The following is a 27,240-nucleotide window of genomic DNA, read 5'->3' as shown; positions in this document are numbered from 1 at the left end:
CAGCCGGGACTGCGGGATGCTCAGAACCACGGGTCTCACGCTGAGATGCCACCCGGGGCTGCTGGCCCAGATTTCCACCTGGCCAGTGTGCCCACAAAGGCGCGAGCCCATCCAGGGATGGCAGTGTTGGTGCATGTTGCCGCGAGCTTCCAGCGTCACCCCTGTGTCCCGTGGCCCCGCCCGTGGTCTCAGAGGGGCTGAGACCGAAGGAGACAGTGGAGGAGGAGGGTGCCAGGGGCAGGGGGCAGGGATAGCAGCAAATCCACGTGATATCCTCGGGACAGGATGAAGGTTTGGGGCCCACACAGATTCTGTGGACAAGTTGGTTCCCCAAATCTCTTTCATTCCCTCTACTGACCGAACACGCTTTGAAGGTTTAAATTAGCTGGTAAAGCCTGTAGCCAAGGGCCTGGCCCAGGGGAGTTATCTTCCTAGTTAGGATTCAAACAATTTCTGTTTTCCTAGGGTCAGGGCAGGCTTATACCTGAGAAATTGAGTAGGGGCCCAGACCGCAGGCAGTGTAGTGAGGTGATGCATGGGAAACTCCCGAAAGAAGAAACAGGAGGGGATGGATGCAGAGGGGAGCCCGCCAGAGAGCAGGTGCATCCGGAGGACCAGGAGGCTGTGGCCTCAGACCGAGTGGACCAGTTCCGGTGTGCCCCCTGCCTTTGCAGATCAGGTTTTCTCAGAGCCCAGCCGCACCTGCTCATTGTCTGTGGCCGTGTCTGCCCTTGCAGGGCGCAGCTGAATGGTTATAGTGGCGGCCACGTGGCCCACGGAGCCTGTGGTCTTCATGCCTGGCCCTTTCCAGCAGGGGTGTCACCAGGGGCCATCTGGCAGCATCTGGAGATGGTTCTGTCATCACAGCTGAGATGGTGGGGGTGCTCCTGGCATCCAGTGGGTAGAGGTGGGCGTGCTGCTGGCCATCCTGGGATGCGCTTGGATGGACCCCAAGGTGAAAAATGATCCCGCCCCAAATGTCGGCAGGGCCAAGGTTGAGAAACACTGCCGTCCAGAAGAGCATTTCTGTTTCAACTCCAGAACTGACCGGCTGGGGGAGGTGGGTGGTGCCCTCTGCTAGGATAGGGATGCGGGAGTGGGGGCAGTGAGCTCAGGCCGGTGGGGGGAGGACCCGGCCGTCTGGCCCTGCGGTGGTCATCCTGAGGGCGTGGGCAGGTAGCAGAGACGGCTTCAGGCATCAGCAGAGACTAAGCGGTCCCTCCCCACCCTCTCCCCAGGGGTGGCCTGGCAGTGGCCAGCCCCCAAGGAGAATGCCCTAGTGATCAAGCAGAAGGGCAGGGATGGACACTGTGGACAGTGGACTCGCTAAGGGTCGGCAGAGGAGGAGAAAGCATGCAAGGAAGAGGGAGGACCAGCCGTGGAGGTGCGGGAGACCTGTAGGACAGGCCTCGCAGGCCGGCTCAGAGCAGGGAGAGCCGTCGCCCTGCGAGGCCACAAAGCGGTCAGCGTTCGAAAGCCACCCAGGGAGACGCATGTGGGCAAACGCCCTTGGGACCTGGCGCTCCCGTGGCTTTATCAACTCCGATGAGAACAGGGCGTCCAGGCCTTGGGATGGGAGCGGCTTCGGGGGCAGTGAGGGGGCAGCCGGGGAAGGTGTTTGTGAGCAGAAAGGAGCTGGCACCAGCCAGCCAGCCAGGAGCCCTAGGCTCAAGCCAGCGGCTGATGCCATAGGCAAGGGGGCCCAGAGCTGCCCGGGGCTCCGGTCCAAGCTCAGACCCGGCGGGACAGAGCACAGAGAGCTCCCGGGGACCAGGAGGAGGAGGAAGGATCAGGGCGGGGCAGCAGGGCGAAGGTGCTGCTGAGAATCCTCTGGACAGCGAGTACGAGCGCTAAGCAGGCAAAGCAGAGGATGGGAACGACCGAGGCGGTGCCCCTTCTACCCATGGGTGATTCTTTTCTCCTGCCGGTGCTTTTTCTGACCTCTGTATAAAATAATCACGCTCGGGTACTTTCTCGTTGGAGGTGAAAGGAAAGCTCCTCCCCGACTGCCCTCTGGCTCCAGGTCACAGTCTTCCCCCAACCGGCCAAGCTCTTGCATCACCCTCGGAACTGGAAGGAAATTAGCCGGTTATCAGAAGGCCAGGGGCCTGGCTTCCAAGGCCTCTGGGGCACTCAGTCTCCCCGCAGGAAAGCTGCTGGGTTGGTCGGGTTCCGTTTCATCTCCGCCTGGTACAGATGGGTAGCAGAAGCTCTGCGGACAAACAGGATGGTTTCACACCAGGCTTGCTTACGTGTGTGTGTGTGTGTGTGTGTTAGTCACTCAGTCGTGTCCAACTCTCTGCGACCCCGTGGACTGTAGCCTACCAGGCTCCTCTGTCCATGGGATTCTCCAGGCAAGAATACTGAAGTGGGTTGCCATTTCCTTCTCCAGGGGATCTTTTTGACCCAGAGTTGGAACCCTGGTCTCCTGCACTGCAGGCAGATTCTTTACCATCTGAGTCACTAGGGAAGCCCCTGCTAAGTGTATGCATTGATTTAAAAAAACAAACACAAAGCACCGAGCGGACGTTTGGACTGTCCTGTCAGCTCTGCCCCAGCAGCCCAGCTTGAGGGTCCTGCTCTGGTCTCCAGGAACCAGGCTGCTGTCGGCCCAGTAGGCAGCAGGGAGGAGCAGCTGTTGGTTCTGGAATTGTCTAGAAAGGGGCTTCTCCAGCTCAGCCATCCTTGTGTTGGGCTCACAACAGCCTCGGGTTCATGCAGTGGCTCCCCCTGCAGCCACCCAGCTGGGATCCTTGGACCAGAGGCCTGGCTTCTCTGCACCTCGTTTCTCCCAACCGTTCGATGGAGGGAATAACGTCTGTGTCATGGGGTAGCTGTCACGTGTAAATCAGTGAGCACAGAAGCACTGAGAATGATAATGCCTGACGCGCTCCCAACAAATGCCCTCAGGGCGGCGGGGTCAGGGCTGACAGGCACGATTTTGCAGACTGAGCGCTTTGTGGCAACCCTGTATCGAAGGCTCTTGGCGGCCTTTTTCCAGCAACACTGCCTCACTGTGTGTCTCTGTCACGTTTCAGTAATGCTTGATTTCTGACTTTTTATTACTTTTTAAAATAAACATTTAAATATTTCAAATAATAGCTACTATGTTTGTTCTAAGGATCTGTGATCCATGATCTTTGATGTGACCTTGGCAAAAAGACGGTTCAGGGAAGGCTAAGGTGATGGTTAGCATTTTGTAGCAATACAAATTTTTTTCAAATTAAGACATGCACATTTTTTTTTTGACATACTATCATATGTTCACTCAGGTTCAATCCCTGGGTTGGAAGTGTCCCTTGAAGAAGGGGATGGCAGTCTACTCCAGTATTCTTGCCTGAAGCATCCCATGGACAGAGGACCCTGGCGGACTACAGTCCATGGGATCCCAAAGAGTTGCACAAGACTGAGTGACTTCACTTTTCCTTTCAAGCACATTGCAGCTCCACCTCAGATCATCAGGCGTTAGAGTCTCACAAGGAGGAAGCCACCTAGATCCCTCGCACATGCAGTTCACAACAGTGTTCGAGCTCCTGTGAGAATCTAACGTGGCCCCTGATCTGACAGGAGGCAGCACTCAGGCGGTAATGCGAGTGATGGGCGGCAGTTATAAGTACAGATGAGGCTTTGCTCACTTGCCTGCCGCTCACCAGCTGTGCAGTCTGGTTCCTAACAGGCCATGGACCGGACCGGTACCACTTTGGGCGTGGGGTACCCACCCTGGGAGTTGGTAATGGACAGGGACTCCTGGTGTGCTGCGGTTCATGGGGCCGCAGAGTCAGACATGACTGAGCGACTGAACTGAACTGAACCCTGATTCATGTGACTTACTTCATCTTTTTTAAGTTTCTTTTTTTAAAAATAAATAATAATTTTGTTTATTTGTTCTGGCTGTGCTGGGTCTGCATTGCTGCACGTGCTTCTCTAGCTGCAGCAGGCAGGGGCTACTCTCTAGTTGCGGTGCGTGGGTTTCTCATTGGGGTGGCTTCACGGGCTCTCAGATGCTCAGGCTTCAGTGGTTCCAGTTCCCGGGCCCCAGACCACAGGCTCCAGAGTTGTGGCACACGGGCTTAGCTGCCCTGCGGCCTGTGCGATCTTCCCAGATCAGGGATTGAACCCACGTCTCCTGCATCGGCAGGCGGACTCTATACCCCTGAGCCAGCAGGGAAGCCCGCCTCGCTTTGTCCTGACGCTGGCTTTATGGCGGCAGTCCAGCACTGAACCTGCGTGTCTCAGGGGTCTGCCCGTACTTTCTCAAGGCTGCATAACAAGTGACCATAAGCGTCCTGGCTTAGAACAACAGGAGTGGGTTCTCTCGAGCCTGGAGGCCGCAGGTCTGAGATGAGACGTCTGCAGGGCCAGGTGTCCTCTGAGGACTCCTGCTTGTAGCTCTGGACGTTCACCCACCATCTCCATGCCCAGCGGCTTGAGCCGCATCACTCCAGTCTCTGCCCCACCTTCCCACGTTGTATTCCCCTCAAGTGTCTGTGTCTCCTTAGCCCAACATCCCTCTTCTTACAGGGACACCAGAGCCTGGATTTAGGGCCTGCCCTAAACCAGTGTGACCTCGTTTTAACTTGATCACATCCGCAGAGACCCAGCTTGCAAACGCCAAATGCACAGGTGCTGTGGTTTGGGTTCCAGCGTGTCTTTCTCTGGGGACACCATGCATCCACCTGGGTGTGGTTGGCTGGTTTCACCTGTACTGTGGTTCAGTGTCTGCATCTTCCTCGTTTCTGCGGGCCCTCTACGGCAGGCTGGTCTCGCTCCTCTCTGTGTTCTGACATAGCAGCTAGCATAGTGCCCGACAAGGCTCAGTATCCCTGCCGTCAGGGACCGAAACTAAGGAGGACGCCGCTTCTGATAACCTTCCAGTTCTCAGGACAGAGATGTGCACTAGACAGATGTGAAGACGGCTGGGCACGCAAGACGTCTTGTTGGAGAGGCAGCCCACTGATACACTGTGGGATGGGAGCAACCCACAAACCCTTGGTTGGTGAAAGTACTACTTACTGAGTGATGCTGTGTGCCAGGGAGGCTGAAGGTGCTTGCTGACCCTGAGCTCTTAGCCTGGCTGGAGATGCACACAGTTCAAAGAGCTGTCATGGTCAAGTGATCAGTCCTATTGTAGAGGAGCGCGGGGCGCAGGGGCTGGTGACCACAGACGTGGCATTGACTCAGAGGGCAGCCTGCTGGCTTAAGCACTGTGGACACCCCTCGGGCTTCTGGCAGCTCCTGCCTGCTCTAGCCGGGAGCCAGCCTGCCTCCTCCCACTCCCCTGTTCTCCTGCCCCTGCCCTGCCCTGTTCCTCGATGCCCAGGGTCTCAGAGTGTCCCCAGAAAATCACGTCTACCAAAAGCTCAGAGTATGACCTCATCTAGAAGTAGGGTCTTTGCAGATGTAGTTGACTTGAAGTCTGTGTGCATGCTCAGACGCTCAGTCGTGTCCGACTCTTTGCAATCCCACGGACTGTAGCCCCTCCGGCTCCTCTGCCCATGGGATTCTCTAGACAAGAGTACTGGAGTGGGTTTCCATGCCCTTCTCCAGGAGATCTTCCCAACCCAGGGAGCATCTTCCTCAGCAGCTGCATTGATAGGCAGATTCTTTGCCACTGAGCCACCAGGTATGGACCCTAATCCCGTGATTGGTGTCCTCAGAAGACATCCGTGTGGACACACAGGAAAGAAGGCCATGGGACGACAGAGGCAGATTTCAGGGGCATCTACAAGCCTTGCCCGTGAAGCCACAAGCCAAGAGGGAGCCTAGAACACACTCTTCCCAGAGCCTTTGGGAGCATGCCCAGAAAGACCTTGATTTCAGACCTTCAGCGTCCAGGACTGGGGGAGGATGGTTTCTGGGTTTTAGGCCACCCAGTTTGTGGTTATTCTTTACACCAGCCCTGGGAACCCACGCATCTAGGCCTCGCTGACCCCAGGACACCTGGGCGAGGTTTTGGCTCAAGGTTTCTGCAAAAATTTCCTTTGAAGAATGTGTCCTGCTTCTAAAAATAAAACCTTGCCTGCCCCTGGGGCCCTCCTGTTACAGGGGGTTCTCTCCGGTGCTTGGCCTTGTATTTCTGTGATCTGCTTCACTTCAGACTCAGGCCCAGAGACGTTTGGTTGGATCTGTTCTGCAGGCAGCAATAGCCACACCGGGAGCCAGGGTTGAAGGTCACACGAAGGTGCTGGAATTCCTGGGGCCACTTCAGTCTGCTCCTTCACGGGCCGTCTGTCTGGTCTCCAGCCGTTACTTACCTGTTAGAATGCACCTTGATCCTTTCAAGGCCAAAATGCTCTTTCGGGCACAGTGGCCGGTGGATTCGCCGAACTGCTATCACCTGCACTGTGGGCTCGTGCCCCGTGTGGAAGGAGTCGCTTAGGGGTCCTGTGTGCACCTTGCGTGTGGCTGCAGAACTCTCCTCCAGGACTTGCTGCCATGAGTGTGTAGACTCGGGACCTTGTGAGTAACACCCAGAAAGTGCCACTTCCCTTGGGTGCTTTTGAGATGGAGTCGGGGGTGAGGGTCAGTGACAGCAGAGTGGTCCAGGGAGGATTGATTAAAGGGCAGGTGGGTTTGGTCAGGCTTAAGGAAAGTTATGACCAACCTTGATAGTATATTAAAAAGCAGAGACATTACTTTGCCAACCAAGGTCCGTCTAGTCAAGGCAATGGTTTTTCCCGTGGTCATGTATGGATGTGAGAGTTGGACTGTGAAGAAGGCTGATCACCGAAGAATCAATGCTTTTGAACTGTGGTGCTGGAGAAGACTCTTGAGAGTCCCTTATACTGCAAGGAGATCCAACCAGTCCATTCTAGAGGAGATCAATCCTGGATGTTCATTGGAGGGACTGATGCTAAAGCTGAAACTGCAATACTTTGGCCACCTCATGCGACGAGTTGATTCACTGGAAAAGACTCTGATGCTGGGAAAGGTTGGGGGCGGGAGGAGAAGGGGACGACGGAGAATGAGATGGCTGGATGGCATCACCGACTCTGTGGACATGAGTTTGAGTGAACTCCGGGAGTTGGTGATGGATAGGGAGGCCTGGCGTGCTGTGATTCATGGGGTCGCGGAGAGTCGGACACGACTGAGCGACTGAACTGAACTGAACTGAAAAGAGTCAGAGCCTTCCAGGTAAGGTGAATGGCGTGCCTAGCTGAGTGTGCAGAGTTTGGGGAGGGGGCCTGTTAGCTGGTCGTTAGGGCCTGCAGCTGGGGGCTTGAGGTGGAGGGGGATGAAGCCGGTGGTATCTCGGGCTTGAGCAAGTGGGCTTTCTTCTGAGTAATAAGGCCGTACAGATAGTGAGGGATCTGGAGGACTTTGGAGAAGGCCAGGTCCTACAGGGAGAGAGAGCTTGGTGGGGGCTTGAGGAGGCCAGGGTGTGAGGTTGGTGGGGGTGACCTTGGACCATCATTCACAGCGGAGGCTGAGCGATCGGGGTCTGGGTTCCAAAGGAAGGACTGTTGTAGGTTCTTTGACTGATGGGTGAGTGTGGGCCGCACGGAGACCCTCTGCCCTGTGTGTGCATTAGGAGCGCGTGAGCGGTTTGAAAATGTGCTGCAGAGTCTCCGGGTGGAACCGTGTTTGTCCAAAGCCTCCCCTGGTGGTTGTCATCGGCATCCAGGGTGGGGAAACTGTCAAGGGGAGCCGCTTGGGGCCCAGGGATGCCAGGCGTGGCCATGGGGTGGAGGTTGAGACTGAAATGTAAGGGCAGGAGCCAGAGAGGAGAGGCAGAAACACACGACCTGGCAGCTTGGTTTTAAAGGTAAAGGAAGAGGATAAATAACAACGTTAATAACAGTAGCCCTCACCAGGGACGGTGGCTTCTGGGTGTGGGGGCCAAGGATGCTGCCAGAAGCCCTGCAGTGGGTAGGGCACACACACACCCCCCCCGCCAGCCAGGCCCCACCCAACCACACACACACAGAGTGGTCCCATCCAAAGTGTTTCTAGCATCAAGAGCAGGAAGCCGTGACTTGGAGACAGAGCGCCTGCTGGCTCTTACGAAGCACTCAACACGAACCAGCCAACTTTACCCACACACTTGGAAGAGGCAGAGAGCGTGTCACCCCCGTATTATAGATGGAGAAGGGGAGGCACCAAGAAGTGAGTTCTGCTCGCAGAGGGCTTCCCCGCCTGGAACCAAGTGACATGGCGGATCGAAGGTGCGGAGAAGGCAATGGGAAGCCACTCCAGTACTCTTGCCTAGAAAATCCCATGGATGGAGCAGCCTGGTGGGCTGCAGTCTGTGGGGTCGCTAGGGGTCGGACGCAACTGAGCGACTTCACTTTCACTTTTCACTTTCACACATTGGAGAAGGAAATGGCAACCCACTCCAGTGTTCTTGCCTGGAGAATCCCAGGGACGGGGGAGCCTGGTGGGCTTCCCTCTATGGGGTCACACAGAGTCGGACACGACTGAAGTGACTTAGCAGCAGCAGCATCGAAGGTGAGAAGGTGGTGACTTTGGTTTCAAGTACACGCCAACGCCTCCGAGTGGAAGTGCAGAGAAGTCGTGAGTGGGTTCGAGCCCCTGGCGCGTCGCTGTTCGGGGACATCCGTGCTGGGCCAGCTGGCCTTCACTCCAGGCACGGTGATGACTAGGAACAGCCCTCATTAAGCATCTACTATGAGCTCACGTCTCAAGCCGGATTTTATTCTTTCTGCTGCAGGTGATACAGATAGAGGCTCAGAGAGGTTAAGTAACGTGCCCAAGAGCACACAGCTGGAGCTGCTGGTCACACTCCAGTCGGACTCCAAAACCTCATGTTCCCTTCTTTGTGGGGTGGTATCACCTTAGTTTAGTCCCGGCTGCAGGCCAGGGGAGGAGGAGGAGGAGGATGGTGATAAAAGGATCAGGTGAGGAAACCCCACGCTAGAAGAGCAAGCAGAGCCTCGGAACAGAGCTAGGCTGGAGGCAGGGTGCCGAGCGCGCAGACTGCGGCGTCTTCACCTTTGTGAGGCCGCCGGAAATGACCTCCTTATCTCCCAGGCTACAGAGAGGGTTGGCCCGCGGGAGAAAATGAGCTTTTGTCTGGAAACAGATGTTTCCAGAAAAGCCTTTTCCCTGCCCCAGTCTTTTCCAGAATGATTGCATCTTAAGGAATCAGTGAAGCTGGGGTTCGGTTTGTGCCAGGAGACGCAAGTGTAAGTTAGCTGCTCAGTCGTGCCTGACTCTTTGCGACCCCATGGACTGCAGCCCACCAGGCTCCTGTGTCCATGAGATTTTCCAGGCAAGGATACTGGAGTGGGTTGCCATTTCCTTCTCCAGGGGATCTTCCAAACCCAGGGATCAAACCTGGGTCTCCTGCACTGCAGGCAGACTCTTTACCGACCGAGCTCCATGGGAAGCCAGGAGACACAGCACACCCGTCAATGCCAGTCCTCCGGGCCGTCTGGCCTCCAGACCTCTGCTGTTCCCGTGGGCCTGTCATTCTCACCTGCCCTTCTCCCTCTCAGCGGTGGGTCCTCGCACCTTTGTTGTATTTTGAGCTGTGCTGTCTTGCCCGCTCTGTCTCCGTGTCCCTGGGTGATCGCAGGGCCCCCTGAAGCCTGATCTCTTGCCCTCAGCTGCCTTCCCACTCGGCTTCCACCAGCTGCAGGAAATCTCTAGCCAAGGTCTTGCTTCCGTGCTGTGACTACGTAGGGTGTCTTTTGTCTTACTGAGGGTTTGCTCATTTTGTGCGCGTCCTGCTGCAGACGGGCTGGACTCCCCCACGGGGAACCTGACATCACGGAGATGGAGCCTTCTGGCAGGGAGGGTCTCCCCGTAGCTTAGGGGACACCGACCTGCTTTGTCCTCCCCCCAACCCCTATTTTCTGATGGTTCTGTTGTGTTTTCGGGGAGTAGAAAAGTTCAGAGAGCTCCAGAATCGTGGTGAAACTTGCTTGTTTTCCAACCCCCACTTACTTGGTTGCTGCAAAGAAATGCCTCTGCAGGGCCCATGAGGTGGCAAGGTTTTCTGCAGAAGCACTCCTAGTCTGTGGGTGCCATTCTCCGCCGACGTCCGACTCTACCTTTGGGAATGTGGGGTGAGCAGCAGTTCAGTCGATGGCCTGGGAGTTTGGGATCTTAGGAAAGAACATTCCAGAAGTGTGGAGCTAAGACCACACTTTGCAGAGGCCAGGCCTCTGTTCTGGGACTGGACACTCATTTGCTTCTTGAGTTCCGGTTGTGTCAGCTGAGACAAAGAGGGGGCTGGAAAGAGGAATTCCTGGGAGGCAGGAGGCCACGCCGGCTGAGGAGCGCGAGGGTCTGAGACGGCGGATCTGTGTCCACACCCCCAGGAGGCTGTGTGACCTTCCTGGGGCCCCCAGAGCCCACTGCCGCAAACTGGGCTCAGCACGGCAGAGCTTCCGCCTCTCGCGGCTCTGGAGGCCTGAAACTCAAGACTGCGGGGCGGCAGGGCTGGCTCCTGAGGCCCAAGGGAGAAGCATCCTGGGCCCCTCTCCTGGGCTTCTGGACGGCCCCCTCCTCACCGTGTCTCCACGCCACCTTCCCTTTGTGTCCAGTGTCCCCGTTTTGTAAGGACGCCTGTCATATTGCACGGGGGCCCGCCCTCATTGCTTTATCTGAACTCGGTCATCTGCGAAGACCTGGAAACAATCCAGATAAGGTTGTGTTGGCAGGTAGCGGAGGATGGGACTTCAGCATTGTCGGCGGGGACACAGTTCAGTTCATAATGTGAGAGTATGAGAAAGGCATGAACATGTGTGACTGCTCAGGACTGCTCTCCCTGGCCTGGTGGTTTTTAGGTTTTAGCCAAGAGATGTTTGCTCAAGTGCCTGACCTCAACCCCATGGCTGGGCCTTAAATAAATAGTTCAGGGTAATGGAAGTAAGGTGCAGTGATATTAAACCCTCACTACACACAACCCACAGTTGTAGTAACTAGCAATGGAGGTAGAAGTTATGAAGTGATCAGTAGTTTATAAAGAAAGTATACTTCCTCATTTAATAAAGTCCCTATAAACCAGCTGGGCTTCCTTGGGCTTCCGTGGTGGCTCAGATGGTAAAGAATCTGCCTGCAATGCAGGAGACCCAGGTTTGATCCCTGGGTCGGGAAGATCCCCTCGAGAAGAAAATGGCAACCCACTCCAGTGTTCTTACCTGGAGAATCCCATGGATGGAGGAGTCTGGCGGGCTACAGTCCATGCGGTGAGAAACAGCCAGACACGACTGAGCAACTGCACACGTGTGTGCACACACACACACAGACACACACACACAGAGACACACACACATACACACACTGTTCTGGCACTCATTTTTAAATAAACACACCCACCGTATTTCTGGAGGAAAAGATAAAATAGTAAAAAGGTATCAGTTCCCACCAGTGCCGTGCCAGCAAAAACCAAAACCCGGTGGGGTTAATTTTTTTTGAAGGAATGAAAAGGTGGGAAAGACATATTGCTAAATTATTATGAAGTTCATTTGGAAGGAAAAAAAAATAGGTAAAAATAACTGATAGGAGGCTTTGAAATTGAACGAGTCGTGGAGGCTCGTCCTCCCAGACGGCCGACTATGGTAAAACTCCCGGAGTTACATAAGGACTGGTGTTGTGATAAAAATAGGCAGACTCACTATGCAGAGTCGGGCAGATTCGAACCCTGGTATCTATACACGTTTAAAAAGCACCAAGTGACATCACGGAGAGGACGGATTGTGCAGGAACTGATGAAGGAGTAATTGCCTAGCTGTTTGCTGATTAATTTTGTGAAGCTCCTCTCTGAGCAGCCAGATAAATTCTTTGTACATTAATGTCAGTCCACACACCATTTTTTTTTTTTAATAGAGGGAAATAGATGTGAATGTTTATCAAGTTTTTCAATAGGGGAGGCTTTTCTGTGCTTCAGTGTGAAATCACAAAGGAAAGATTGACAGGGTTAGATAATTGAGACTTCATTCAGCTAGCAAATGGATTCATGTGTGCGAGCAAGAGTGGGGACGATATTTGTAACTGATACGACATTTCCTGGAGAAGGAAGTGGCAACGCGCTCCAGTATTCCTGCCTGGGAAATCCCATGGACAGAGGAGCCTGGAGGGCTGCCGTCCCTGGGGTCACAAGGAGTCCGATGCAACTGGACAACAACAAATGAAATTTTACAATCTAATCAAGCAAAGGATGCATAATGATAGTTGTAAAGCAGCAAACAATATGTAATCAACATTTGAAAATTTTCTGATTGATGGTTTCGAAGGAATGTGGAGTTAAACTTGGTATTTCATTGCCCAGTTGTGAGATAAGCGAAGCTTTTCTTGAGCCTCCGTCAGAGGAATGTCTGCTGCTATTGGGAGGTAACTACAGCTTTCCAGGGAAGCGTTTGGTAACTCTTCATACTCTACTAGAAACTCATCTTAAGAAAATGATTCAAAGTTTGGAGATTAGGGATAAAGACGGTCACCATCCTGCCATTTATATTTGCAGAAAGCTGGGAGGGAGCCTGTGGGCAACCACAGGTCAGGTTGTTCCCCCCTCCAGAGACCTGGAAACAAGCCTGGTGAGTCCTTTGTGCCCAGGGACATTGTGCAGCCCAAGCTCCTTTGTGCAGTGTCTTTGGTGATGACTCCCCATCGGAAACGAGTGGTTCCAATACATGTGCAGACTCCCCCCACCCACCACCGGTTCCCAGACTTGGGCTGGGAGTCCTGCAGTGCAGTTCAATTGAGACGCTCTGTCCTGGAGATGAGCTCAGGTCCCCTAGGTCGAGGGCTCAGTCCCACAAGACTGCTGCCTCCGCCCCACTGCAGATGCCCACCACAGGTCCAGGTCGTCACGTTGTGCTTCTGACCAACTGCAGTTTCCCATGATCCCCTCCTTGGCTCTGATTAATTTGCTGGAGAGGCTCATGGAATGCAAACATTTTACTAACAGGGTTAGTACAATAGGATATAATTCAGGAATATCCAGACAGAAGAGCTGCCTAAAGCAAGGTGTGGCAAAGGGGGCAGGGCCTCCAGCCCCCCTCGTAGCACCCGCTCCCCAGATCTCCACGTGGTCACCAGCCCTGCAGCCTTCAGAACTCCAGCCTTGGGTTTTTACGGAGGGCTTATGGAGAAAGGGAAAGTGCTAGTCGCTCAGTCTTGTCCGACTCTCTGTGACCCCATGGACCGTAGCCCACCTGACTCCTCTGTCCATGGCATTCTCCAGGCAAGAATACTGGAGTGGGGTGCCATTCCCTTCTCCAGGGGATCTTCCCGACTCAGGAATCAAACCTGCGTCTCCTACATTGGCAGGCAGATTCTTTACCGCTGACTCACCAGGGAAGCCCATGTGTATATAAAATAAATCACACTATGGCAAATCAGATAGCCTGTGTTTCCTAGTTAGTAGAATCATGAGACCAGGAGGAATAGGAACTCATGGAGCTAGAATTAGGAAGGCTGGCTTTCGATCCAGGGGGATTAATGAATGCCTCATTCTAGATGCTCAGTCAAGTGTTTGAAAGTGTAATCAGCTTGGCAGATGGCATACTGTTGTTACACATACTCAGAAAATGGTCTTGCAAGGCTGGAAGTGACCTGCTGGAATCATGGTGTTTGGGAAGGAGGATGGAAATTTATTTTATAAAATGTGTGTATTTTTTAATTACAAAAGGTAGAAAAGTTAGAGAAAAATAAAGAACTAAATGATCCATATGCTTGCCACATGGACACAATCGCTGTCGGCATTCAGTGTGAAATTGACTCTTCTTTTTCTAGCAGATACACATTTCTAAGAACAAATTATTGTAATATTTGTGGGTTTCATTTTTCTCAAAGTTCTATTGTGTGGATTTTCCATTCTTTTGAGTATTAGAAGATTAATCTTAACAGCTGCATAAACCCAGGCTGGAGTTAGAACACCCTCAGGCCACATGTTAAATAATTGTTTCCATACCTGCCAAAGGAGAAGGGGGCGGCAGAGGATGAGATGGTTGGATGGCATCACTGACTCAATGGATGTAAACCTGAGCAAACTCCGGGAGTTGGCGATGGGCAGGAAGGCCTGGCGTGCTGCAGTCCACGGGGTCGCAAAGAGTTGGACTCGACTGAGCGAGTGGCTGAACCGCAGCAGCACACCTGTATCACTGTAAACAGCGCTGTTCGGAAGTCACTTGGCCTACAGCTTTGGTCTCCTAATGACAGAGAGGCTGAGAGGCAGTGGAATGGGAGCAGGAATAAGAGTCCTGTCCTCTCTCCTTCCCTTAATAAATATTGAGGAAGTATCGAGATTGGTGATTGGTTTATTGCCCAGGATATCTCAAGTCGTCACAGACACGGTAGGTTTTCCGTAAAGAAATTCATTGATTCCTTGAGTTTCATCTGTTGCTTACTATGCCAGATGCTGGATCTTTGATAAACGGGTGAGTGAAACTGACACAGTTCCCTTCAATGCTGGGGAGGGTCTGGCTGAGGGGCAGCCGTAAACCCCTTGTCCTCAGGAGTCGTCCTCGGGCAGCCCTGTCTCCCCAAGCTCACGGACAGGCTTTGTGGGGTTGGTGTCAGCCATGCACTGTTTGCTGGTGGTTTTCAGCGGTGCCTCCTGGTGGGTGTGGCTCCGTTCTCTACCTGCTCATCACCGTCCTCACACCCCCGTCCCTTTGGTTTCTGCAGTCCTCCCCTGTCTTCCGGTCCTGCCCTGTCTCCACTTGAACTTGAACCTCAGATGTGGCACGTGTCTGTCATTAATGAGAATCATCCATAGATTCAGGAGTAGCATGAAGCCTTAGACGCTGCCTTCCCAGGCAAGCAAACTTGTCTGTATTTGGTATTTTCATGAGTCTCAGAAATGAACCCCAGGGAAAACCTCTTTCAATCAAAACCAAACAAGCCTCAGTTTCCTCATCTATAAAATGAGTGCCACCAGCTACTCTTGTGTCTCCCAAAGTGGTAGCTAAGATGAACTTTTAAAAAATGTTTTAAGTTAATATATATTAGAAAAGATTTATCAGTCTAAGGACGACCTTTTTTAAAAAAGAAAAAAAAAATCTAGAAACTTCCTTTTTAAAGCTATAGAAGAAAGAAAGTTAAGTCGCCTGAAAGAAGGAAGTCACTCAGTCGTGTCCGACTCTGCGACCCCATGGACTGTAGCCACCCAGGCTGCTCCATCCATGGAATTCTCCAGGCAAAAATACTGGAGTGGGTTGCCATTTCCTTCTCCAGGGGATCTTCCCGACCCAGGGATCGAACCCAAGTCTCCTGCATTGCAGGCAGACACTTTAACCTGTGAGCCACCATAGAAAGCTGCTTTTAACATAACTTTTTTGAATAAGCTTACATTGTTAGAAAGTAGGTTGGTTTAAAGAGAAGTGTTAAATAATTTGATTTTTTTTTTTTAGAGGAAAATAGTAAATCAGAGACTAATGCTTGGAAGCCACAAGTCATCCCAGCGCTGATGTTTTGCGGTTTGACTGACCGTGTCAGATGAGAGTCAAGAATCCGAGTCTCCCTCCCTCCAGCCCGTCAAGTGAATGGGCGTCTCTTCTCATCTCTGCTATAACACCTTCAGAGATAATCAGGCCTTTTCTTTCTTGTCACTGGCTGAGGACCAGAGTGGGGAGTTTTTCTAGTCTGGGCTGATCACAAGATTTTACTTTGCAGCCTGTCTGCCGCAGCTCTTCCCATGTGACTCGGTGGGGGCAACCCCACCCCACCAGACTGGCTAAACCCCGTGCCTGGGGAGCACTCAAGGTGCACAGGTTGGGTCGTCTGTGAACTCCCTGCTGTCGTCAGCAGTAGGGTGATGGCGCGGGAGGGCAGGCGGCTAGAGGGTGTCCGTGTGGCACATGCGGTCTGTTGGGCAATCCAAGGCGTGGAGGCTTCCCGCCCCGTGCAGGCTCAGAAGGCGTGGGGCAGACCTCAGTCCTCCCCTCCCCTTGGTGTCAGTCTCATGCACGGTTTCACGCCAGCGAAATGATGAACGGTCAAGGGAAGAGACTGGATCTCCATCCGCTTGTGTCTTTGGTGGTCCCCCGATGCACCGTGATGCTGAACAAATGCTTGATCGAAGCATTTGTCTGTTCAGCAGATGGACCAAACCCCAGCTGGGGCCAGGCCCTTGTGCTTGGTGCTGGACGATTACAGAGGAGCCAGGTATCCAGTTGGCTTCCGAGGACATGAGGGCAATTGTTTGGAAACTACAAAATCGTGTGCAGAATCACAGCTCTTGATGCCTAGAGTAAAGGCAGTAAGTGCCCAGAGGAGATGATGGATAAAGCCCAAGAGAGCTCAGAGAAAAGCTGGAATTATGTCTTCAAAAGCACCGTATGACGAGGGTCCTCTCAGATGGGTACGTTTTAACAGAGCAAAAATTGAGGGCCCTCTTGGGTCTTTTAAGTCCATGGGGTGGAAAGAGAGATGAAAGCTTGAGATGGGAGGCTGGCTGGGGGATGTTTAGAGCCAAGTGGAAAGATCGGTCGCTGTGCTTGGTGAGCTCAGGGCAGACAAAGGCAAATGTGATACGGACATGGAGGTTGGCTTAGGGTATAGAGGGTCTGGAAAGACAAGCCAGGTGTGGATTGTTTTGTACAGACTGTAGGAGCCCCTGAAGGGGTTGAGATTGTTGTTTTGACTCAAGGAAATGGTGGGATTGGTCCATCCCACCCCAAAGAAAATCCCACAGCTGGGCATCCAGGAGGCTGGAGGCAGGAGGCCAGTGTGGAAGCAGCTCCGGCCCTGCAGAGGCGGTGGAGGGCACTTGGCCATTGCTTCCCCTCCCTGACCCCTCGCCTATGACCCTACGATTCTCCAGACTCAGATTTTCTTGTTTTGTCACCAGCCAGTGAAAACACTGGGGCTTCCCCTATAGGTCAGTGGTAAAGAGTCCACGTGCCAATGCAGGAGGCACAGGCTCTACCCCTGGGTCAGGAAGATCCCCTGGAGGAGGAAAGGGCAACCACTCCAGTGTTCTTGCCTGGAAAATCCCATGGACAGAGGAGCCTGGTGTGCCACAGTCCCTGGGGTCCCAAAGAGTCGGACACGACTGAGCACTAGTTGAAACGTTGGGTCCTCAGACTGGTCCTTCCAGCCATCACACTTGGCGCCAGAAAAGCAGCAGCTGAGAAGAAGTGTCAACAGCAGCGGGGTCCCTCCTGTGCACCCCGTGGAGCCCATGGGGGTTGCACTCGGTCACCAGCTGTGCGTGAACAGAGTGAGGCCTTGAACATGGGCACATTGCCAGCCCGGTGTGCACAGAGCCTGCTCCTAGAGGCAGGTGCAGCTTTCAGCAGGTGTTCACCCCGGAAATGTGGTCCCCTGCTCGGGAGGTGCCCAGGGCCAGAACAGATGATTCTGCCCACGGACCTCATTACTCTGCACAGACAGCCGGCTGCGGGGTGCTCTGGTACCTCCCAGCACTTATCTCCTAAGTCAAGGTCCTTGTTGAACCAAAGCAAAATACATTGCAGACGCTGGAACAAGCGGCTGGGTTACCCGTGGTCCCGATTCTCTGATGGTTCCTTCCGTGAGCTTTACCCACAAAGGAGGCGGCCCTTCTCCAAGCCACACCAGAGGGCAGCATCGTGGTCCTTTATATGCTCCAGGAGGATGCAGGACGCAGAAAGGTTCTGAAGGTGGGAGGAAGCGTCCTGCCCGGAGGCAGGAAGGTTCAAATTTCCCTGTGCAGGGCGGAGCTGTCCTAACTGGAGCCCGTGCGTTCCCAGCCAAGACAGCAGAACCGGGAAGAGACACCAGCCACACGCTGCCTTTTCACTTGGGCCAGTTGCCCAGACCAGTCAAGGTCAGGGTCAGGAGGTCAGGAGGCGGAGGGAGATAGGGTGCTGTTTAGGCTTGGGGATGCGTCTCCCTCTTGGCTGTTGGTGTTGGAGGGAAGAGGGTGTTGAAGAGGTTGTTGTAGACGTTTCCAAGCATGCAGTTGGGCTCACACTCGCCCACTGGGTCACTCCCAGCCTGCCTTCCTCAAGGCTCCGCCTCGATCCCAGGGAGGTGTCCATAAAACCGGGTTCCTCCCTGCAGCCTGGGCCGGGCCGGGCGTGTCGGCCACTCTGTGGCAGCCCATCTGCTCAGGAGCCCCGGGCGCTGGGTTTCTTCTGGCTGCTCGCTGGAAGCGGATCTGCTGGGGGAGGGAGGGAGCGTAGCCCTGGTTGACTTTAGTCCTCAGGATCACACTTTTTCTTGGGCAGAGAAAATATAGGTGGGGGCAGACAGGATGAAGTGTGTGTCCACAGAGCCTGCTGACCGAGGCGCCCCAGAGCCGGTCGAAACTCGTGCTCTCTTTTTCAGCCGGAGGAAATCTGATGAAATCCACATGATACTCCTCCTCCAGAAATTACAATCCGACGCGGAGAGTGAGTCATGTTAAACCTGGTGCTTGACTGTTGCACATACTTGGGGTCCCGACTGTAGGGCGTCTCCACCCCACAGACGCTTCTGTTCTTTTTCCTGGTTGGTTTTTGTTGTCTTTCTGTATAGTTGTGTTTTATTGATTTGTTTTTTGGCTGTGCTAGGGCTTTGTTGCTGCACGGGCTTTTTTCTGGTTGCAGTGCCCAGGTTTCTCACTGTGGCTTTTCTTGCAGCCGCGCACAGGCTCTGGACCTTCATTGGATGTGGCATGTGGGCTCAGCAACTGCCGCTCCAGGGCTTCAGATCCCAGCCTCTGTCGTCCGGGCTTAGTTGCTCCACGGCTTAGGGGGTCTTTCTTGATCAGGAGTCAAACCTGGTGTCTCCTTCATTGGCAGGCGAATTCTTTACCACTGAGCCACCAGGGAAGCCCGGTTTGTTTTGCTTTTTAACTGTTTGTCGGGCAGAATGTTGACACATAGGCCCCCCACAGGAGTATTGTGGAATTCCAGGATCCTAGGAGTGACAAGTCCACTAGGGTAGCTGAGCAGCTGTGTGCAGATTCCTGAGCGTGCCACCCGCATCTGTAAATAATTGCGTCCTTGTACGAAGGTGTTGGCTGTCCAGAGACCAACCCCCTGGTTACCAGGGAGGGAGCTGGCAGCGGGCTCCTTTCTCTCTGAGTGAATTGGCCTGTATACTAAAAAAAAGAAAACCTCATTAATTGTGAGTCAGACATTAGTAAGCTTTAACGCTCCCTCCTGACTCTGAGACCTGACTTTTACCATGTGGAGGTGATCCCTGGGTCAGGAAGATCCCCTGGAGAAGGAAACGGCAACCCACTCCAGTATTCTTGCCTGGAGAGTCCCATGGACAGAGGAGCCGGGTGGGCTACAGTCCATGGGGTCCCAAAGCGTCGGACACGACAGAGCGACTTCACTTTCACGTACATCCGGGGGTCACTTAACGCTTGTTGGCGATTGGGACTTTTAAAGGACACGGTCCCAGGCTGTGTGCTTCGTTGCTCACTCATGTCCAGTTCTTTGCAACCCTGTGGATTACAGCCCGCCAGGCGCCTCTGTCCATTGGATTTTCCAGGCAAGAACACAGGAGTGGGTTGCCATTTCCTCCTCCAGGGATCTTCACGAGCCAGGGATCGACCCTGCTTCTCCTGCATAGGCAGTCAGGTTCTTAACCTGCCAAATAGCTCTAACGCTGTATTCTTTATTTAAATAGAATTCATTCACTCATTTATATTTGAGAGCTAGCTCTGTACCAGCTTATCACAACTCAGGGGCCTCAGAGAGCTTCCGTTCTCTTGAAGAAATCAGGCTGGAAACGGAAAAGCATGGGCTATATCTGGTGTTGATAACCAAAGTAGAGAAGAGAGTGGGGTGTCGCAGACCCCTGACTGCAGTGAGGGGTCCAGCCTGGTGAATACTTGTCAGGGGCCTCCCAGGATACGGGAACAGCATGTGCAAAGGCCCCGGGGTGGGAGGGAAAGAACAAGAAAAGGAGCAGAAAGCCAGCGGGGCCCACAAGGCCGGCCTAGAGGGCACTGCGAGCATGAAGGAAGGTCTGAGAAGCTTTGGATGGTTTTAAGCAGAGTCCCGACTGACGGTTTGGAAGGAAGTCCTGACTGCTGATGGAAGGGTGGATTACGGGAGGACAGAGCTGGACGCGTTAGCCCTGATGGAAAGGAGTCGACCACTGTATTGAGTTGAGGGGGACAGTGGCCGGAGGTGCTGAGGGGAGCTCAGCAGGAGCTGCCAGGGGTGGGGTGGGGTGTGAGCACACACACACACATGCCGTGCACACCCAGCAGGGAGAGCGGGGTATGGGAAGAGGCCCTGGGGAGGGACAGGGGGCTTTGGGGCTGGTTGAATGACCCCTTCTCCTGTTGACTAAAGGTAGCGACTTCGGGGAGGAGGTTTGGGGCAAACCCGGAGTTGGGTTTGGACTGGGAGGTACAGGATGCCCATTAGTCCTGAGGGGAGCCCCCACTGATCACGTCTGGAGTTTGGGGTCACTTGTCAACAGAGCGGGAACCCCGTCACGTCCAGCTGTGCTGTGAGACCACCTGGGCATTTGTATTTAGGGCTCCTTAGAAGTTTTCTCTTTCAAAGAGACACACACACATGTATTCATACCTTCATTCCTGAAACATCCCTCCTGGAGGGGTGAATGATGGAGGTTTCCTAATATTACTTCCTTAATTTTATAAAATGTTTTGTTTTGGACATTTTGAAACACACACATAAATAATAGTAAAAGAAATAAATAAGGAAAGTAATGATGATACAAAAAATGAAATAGAGAAATGGTAAAAAAAAAAAAAAATAGAGAAAACATCATGTATAGTGACATATAGTAATAGTACGAAAAGTGAAAGCCGCTCAGTCGTGTCTGACCCTTTGCAACCCCGTGGACTGTATAATCCATGGGATTCTCCAGGTCAGAATACTGGAGCGGGCAGCCATTCCCTTCTCCAGGGGATCTTCCCAACCCAGGGATGGAACCCAGGTCTCTCACATTGCGGGCAGATTCCTTACCAGCTGAGCCACCAGGGAAGCCCTAGGAATAATATAACAGATGGTAAAATACAGTGTTGATGAACCTTGGTGAGCTCACTGCCAAGCAGATCAGAGCATCAGGTCATTTACCCCCACATGATGATGATGATGATGATTTGAATAAAGCAAGGACTAGTTCAGGGGGCGTGGCTCTTGACCTTGGGCCACTTGAATTGGAGGCTCCTCTGGGAGAGTGGAGCAGAGCTCCTCTGCTGGTTGCAGGGCTGAGGCCAGCCCGTGAGTCATCTGGAGCTCTCAGGGCCGTGGGGAGGAGGGTGGAGCCCTAGGAGGGTGGGGAGAGAGAAGACGGTTTCTGGGAGGCACAGGGGAGGGCAGCACGCACACTCTAGGGAGCAGAAGGTGCAGCAGAATGCAGGGTGGGCGAAGGAGTGGTCCCCGGTCCACGTGGGGTGGAGGTGAGTGATAAACCCGGATACCCAGGTGAGCTGCATGGCAGGGGGGCTCTGAGTACCAGGGCGGGGAGTCCACCTTCGAAGGTTTAAAAGCAGCAAATGCACTCAGTGGGGTGTGGGGGGCGCGGTTTGAGCTGGAGGGACCTTTGAAAAAATTAAGGGCATGGGCTTCCCTGGTGGCTCAGATGGTCAAGAATCCCCTTATAATGCAGGAGAGCTGGGTCCAATTCCTGGATTGGGAAGATCCTCTGGAGAAAGGGTATGGCAACCCACTCCAGTATTCTTGCCTGGAGATTCTCCAGGCAAACCTGGCGGGCTACAGTCCATGGGGTCGCAAAGGGTCGGACACGACTGCCCGTTTCTGTTTCATTCTATTTTCATGGATTGGACCAGGGCGGTAATCGGGTGACAGCCACGAGCAATAAAGTGAGCTCTAGTGTTAGCCAGGCGGGAAGCAGGGAGCGTTTTTTTGCAGCCGCGCCTCCTGGAGCCCTCCCGGCTGGGCGGGGTGGGGGCGGTTCCTCCAGGCATCTCCAGAAGAGGAGTTACAGAGCCTCACCGTGAACCTTCACCCTGAAGGTGTCAGGTCGGGAGGTGCCGGGAGGAGCACACCCAACAGGCATGGCCCAGCCGGCTCTTTCTCTGCTGTGAAGTAACATCCCCGAGGTGAAGGCTGGTGTCTGGGGTGGATGTCAGGACTGCCTTGGGGAAAGTAGCCGTTCCAGGCTTTCCACCAGGCATTGGGCACCACGGACCAAAGGGCCCCAATCCCAAGGGAGGGCGTAAATGAGCGCGTTCATGCTCCTGTGAACAAGGCTCCTGGTCGTTGGGGAATCAGACCTCGGTCCTCAGCTGCGGCTGGTAAGTGGTGAGGACGTCAGGACCGCACAGCTGGTAGCTTCCAGGTTCCTCGCACAGCAGCCTCGGTGAGGGTGTCTGCTTTACAAGGACCGCAGATCTCTCCCTGTAACTGCCGGCACGCTTTCTGCCTCCACTGGCTCGGGGTCACGGTGGTGTCTGCCATCGATAACACGACAGAAACAGACCAGTCTCCCCAGCTCCCAGCGGTCTCCTGTGGTTTGTTCTCCTGCCCACTCTGAGGCCGTGGTTCCCCATCAACTGCCTTCTTGGCAGTGGCAGGGGCGGCAGGAATCCGATCACTCTTAAATCTTCGTCTCTGCTTTTCTTGGCCGCTCCCACGAAGCCATCTGTGTCCTGTTGGGCCCTCAGCTGACTTTTTGGCCACCAGTGTCCCAACCCTGCATTAAAGTCACCCATCCAGACTTCCTCCAGCTCCTCTGTTGAGGACACCGGTTGCCATGCCCTTTCTCCAGGGTCTGTGCAGGGTTCGGACGGGGTGGGGCTTGTCTGATGTCCCCTCTCCGTTGCCAGATCCACCTGCGTCTCTTCCCTCCCCCAGCTCTGCCGCCAGCTTCTCCTAAACTGTGTCAGTAGTCTTCAAAGACAAAACAGCACTGCTGCTTCCAGCGGTGTCGTCAGCAGCCAAAGTCATCTTTCTGGATCAGAAAGCTTTGGTGGCTTTCCCGTGGCGTCCAGGGCTGAGACTGGCCCCTGCCGTCCCTCTCCTGTGGTGCTCAGCTGCCGTGTCCCCCAGACTCACGGGCCCTACCTCTGCCTGGCACTGACTTCTCACAGTTTATAACCCTGGGCCCCTTCCCCTGCTCTGGGCAGCTGGTCCGCCTCTGGGGACCCTCACCGGTCCTGCAGGCCCTGGGGTCCTCGGGACTGAGCCCACCCTCTTATTTATTCCCTCCGCTAGATGCATCCCCAGATGTGAGCGGGGGCAGCTCCTCTTTCATCCCGATCTCTCGAAGCTTGGTCAGGGTGAACTGCCCTGGGGAGCCCCAGGGATCCTGTTTCTGGAGCACACCGCTGCTGGGGTTCCTGGGTCCTGACCGGAGCCTGTTGTGGGGGATGGGGTGGGGTTGCACTTGGGGGGTGGGGTTGCACTGGGGGCGTGGGGCAGGAAGTGCGTCCGACTGTGGGCGTGACCCCGAGTACCCTTCCTGGGGCTGGTGAGTCCTGGGAGCAGCCTGGCTCAGGTGGGAGGGCTGGCAGATTCCACAGCTGATGGCTTCTCCTGCCTTTAACCAACCACCACCTCCTTTCCCTGTTGCTGCCTCCCCAAGAGGCCAGGAATCACAGGTAGGAATTATCCTTAGTTTGAAAAAACCCCACCTGTCAAACTCAGGTTATGGGCTCAGAAACGTCACAGAGCTCTCCCCGCACCGATCGACCCGCCCACAAATCCCATTTTATCCTCCGCGTTGATTCCCTCCAGGAAGTGAGGCTTCGACTTTTAGATCCGAAATGTTTTCACGTCCTCTCATCTCAGTAACCGGCCCTCACACGCGGCCACAGGCTGCCTGGTCGGGACAGAGCTGCCTCTGGCCTGGTCACCAGGCATCCGGTCCGGCTCCGACGCGGCCTCTGCACAGTCGTGTGGCCACTGTGACTGATGGGGAAGTGGGCTGTGTCCCCACCTGGAGGGTGGGCTCTGGGTTGGGGGCGGGGGGAGATGAGCTCGTGGCGGGGGGGGGGCCAGATTAGTCCCGGGACTGGCTTCAGGCCCTCCTGCTTGCAGTCCAGGTCCCTATCACTGTCCTCTCTCCCGGAGGCCCAGCTCAGTTCTCTGCAGAGGAACCCTAGCGTGGGGCAGGGGGATCGGAGCACGTGGTCAGTCGTAACCTCACAGGGAAGGAATGGAAGTCATGTGGGAGCCCACTCGATTGGGAAAACCATCCAGGTGCTTCATCCCGTCATCCTTCAAATAACTGGTGTGCCTGTGAGTGCTGGTGTGTGAGTCACATTTAGGGGTGTGTGTGTGTTTGTGTAGGGGTGTGTGTGTGTGTGATGGGGCAACTCCAGATATGTGTGTGTGTGTGTGTGATGGGGCAACTCCGGATGTGTGTGTGTGATGGGGCATCTCCGGATGGGCACTCCAGGATGGGAGACGGGTGGGAGGGACCACAGTCTGGGCTCAGGTTGGGCCTGTTTGTAGGGAAAGTGTCCCCCAAGGGAGACGGCCGCGCCTGACCGGCCCTTGCGCATAGGCGCGCCCCGCCCCAGCCTCGGATCTTGGGTTAAGGGTCCCTTTCCTGGCTGCCTTCTCGCTGTGTCCTCACGTCACCTGGCAGGCAGGAGAGAGAGAGGCAAGCTCTCTGGGGTCTCCTGTAAGGGCGCTGATTCCACCCGCGTCATCTAACCTCACCCCACCCCCTCTCCAGATATCCCTGCAGGGAGTCAGAGCTCTGACAAAGGAGATGCATTCATCCCACAGCCAGCTTTCTCCCCAGGGTGCTCAGGTGCAGGAATGTGGCACCCTCTGAGACGGCCCAGACTGCCCTTGAGCCACTGCCCGCGGGTCACTCAGAGCCAGGACTGGGGCTGCTGATGGGGGCTGTGGAGGCTGAGGCGGGGGGTCCAGGAGTCACGGGGTCTGGCCCCTTGTTCTCAGCACCTTCCCAGTGTCATCTCTCTCTCCTTCAGACAAATCAGGATGGTGCTCTCATGGTCCCACGTTACCAACATGAAAGCGAACCTCATTTTAGGTGCTCAGCACGGGCTCCTCCCCAGCAGACAGCACTCATGCCATCTGGGTCTGCCTGCTGCACACAGGTCCTGGGGCCGGGCTCCATCCTGCCCACCGCGGCATCGCTGCCCAGGGCGGTGCTGGGGCTACAGGCCCCTCTCACGGCTAAGGGTGGCCCTCTTGCGTCAAGACGATGTCTTTCCCACTGTCTGTGGATGGAGCAATCCAGGAACAGGGGCCCTGAGGCCAGGGTTCATGAACCCGGCTCTACTGGGTGAAAGTCACCTGCCCTCGGTGCCCGCTGAGCTGAGGGCTGTGGTTGCCTGTGGCCAGACAGAGCGACTTTGGCCCAGGTCTGCTCTGGGAGAGCCTGTGGTATTCCCTGCTCTGAAACTGACTCCTGGCTGGTCCTTTCCTGTTCGTTGGCCCTGGTGAGGGGTCTGCTCATCGCCAGCAACCCCTGGTCCCATGCCACACACACACACACACAGACACACACACCTGGGTGCCCCTTCCCAGGAAAACCGAGGCCTCAGAAGGGAAGCTGTGTTCTTTCCCACAAGAGCTTCCTCTCCCAGTGTGCTAACAGCGCGGTGACTCAGTGAATGTACCGCGTTCCGTCTGCAGAAGTCACACGCGAACACCTTGCATGCACAGGTGGCCACGTGTGTGTTGTGTTTGTTTATTCGGGGGTCCAGGGAGGATCTAGGGGAGTGTGTGGGCAGGGAGCGGGCCCTTCACACCCACTGCAGTTATGCGAAGAACGGCCCGCCCCGGGCTGGAGTCAAGGGGACCAGCCACTTTCTGTGCACACTGAGCTCTAGTCCCCCTTCCCCGAGCCCCGGAACTAGCAGCGTGGACAGATGCTGTTTTGTCCTCCTCTTTGGCTGAAATGAATGGGCCGGCCAGGTGCTCGAGCAGATTTCACAAACCTCATTGTGGCCCCCCAGCAAGAGCGGGTGCACACAGCAGGCCAGGGAACACTGCTGGGACTGTGTGCACCCAGAGATCCATGAGACAGGCATAAGGGGGGCATAGAAGCTGGAGCCTGAGCCCTGCTGTGTTCTCTCGGGCCAGGAAAAATGACACGGCCTCTGGAAGAACGAGGATTCCCTCTTGCCGTGCATTTGCTCTTTAACCCGTGTCTTTTCATTTGCTCCAGGGAAATTCTCTTTTTCTTCCACCCCTCACAGGAAGAAGCACATTGCCAAGCTGACGTCCGTGCAGCATGGTTGCCTGAGACAGAAGCTTCCGCGCTCACTGGAATAACTGGAGGGAGAAATATGAAACCTTAGCACGTCCGCCCCGTGGAAAAGCATTGCAGGATGGCGGCTCAGCGCATCCGGGCTGCCAACTCCAGCGGCCTCCCGCGGTGCAAGTCCGAGGGGACCCTGATTGACCTCAGCGAAGGGTTTTCAGAATCGAGCTTTAATGATGTCAGAGGTGAGCTCCGGGAATGGCACTGGCTCAGGGAGAAAACGGAGTCTGCAGGCGCTCCAGACCCAGAGACTCTCCCACTTGTAGGCTGCCCGGTTTCGCGTTCAGATAACTGAATCTGAGCCGCCTAAACTTCACTGTGTTATGAATTCAGCCCTGGAACAACAACCTCGTGTTTGGTTTGGGTTTAATGTGTGGAGGGGTTGTTTTGAATGTTCCCCTTAGTAATGAAACAACTTCTTAATGAAAAATATTCTTTATCTTTGCGTGAGTTTGGTGATATTAAGACGGGAGCGTGGTTGAACAGAGAACCAGGGGAAAGGAGAGTGTGGTGAGTCAGTGAGGTCCCAAGAGCCACTGGAGAATAGACGAGGTGGTCTGGGACAGGGGTCAGCATGCCTTCTCTGCAGGAGGTCACAGGGTAAATACTTGAATCCTTGCAGGCCGTATGGCCTCTGTCACAGCTGTGCAGCTTCGCAATTGCCCCAAGAAAGCAATTGTAGAAGAGAGTAAACAAGTAGGAATAGCTGTGTTCCAACAAAACTTGACAAAAACAGCCACCTACCTGGATCACAAAAACAGCTGACAAACTCAGGGGCTAGAGTTGGCCCACCCCTGGTTTAGAGGACCCGGGGTTTCATCACCGAGTCTGGGTTTCCCTAACAGCTCCACAAAACTAGGCTGGTGGTGAAGTCTTCTTAGATACTAAAGTGGATGCTGGTGGGGTCATTTTTCGCCTAGAGATCATCCTGCCCTCACTAGCCATCATGGTGTGTCTCCTGAGAAGTTCCTGGCATCTTATTTTCGCCATCAGCATCATCACCACCATCATCAGTTGACTTTACCGGTGAATTCTGTTGAAATGATCCACTGTGCTGCCTACAGAGAGCTCAACAGCAAAGGCTTTCTCTTCACCTTTATATCGTTAGTCCCTGGCACAAAATCGGTGCTAAATAAATATTTCCTGAGTTAAACTGCTTTC

General features: G+C 54.4%; 1 protein-coding gene across 6 annotated transcripts in view; it reads left to right on the top strand.

The window, feature by feature from the left end:
• The window catches only part of SH3BP4 (SH3 domain binding protein 4), a 96,419-nt gene that overhangs the window by 49,484 nt on the left and 19,695 nt on the right, over positions 1-27,240 (top strand). For all 6 annotated transcript variants that reach the window (XM_055404104.2, XM_055404100.2, XM_055404105.2 and 3 more), the window contains one exon: positions 26,015-26,264. In XM_055404104.2, coding sequence (XP_055260079.2) covers positions 26,147-26,264 — 118 coding nt within the window. In that variant the 5' untranslated portion in view covers positions 26,015-26,146. The remainder of the gene's footprint in view (positions 1-26,014; positions 26,265-27,240) is intronic.

This window comes from Moschus berezovskii, chromosome 4, assembly GCF_049115385.1.
Source record: "Moschus berezovskii isolate FMDL1 chromosome 4, NW_MosBer_1.0, whole genome shotgun sequence".
NCBI classification, from domain to species: Eukaryota; Metazoa; Chordata; class Mammalia; order Artiodactyla; family Moschidae; genus Moschus; species Moschus berezovskii.
This window is presented reverse-complemented; position numbering and strand designations above follow the sequence as displayed.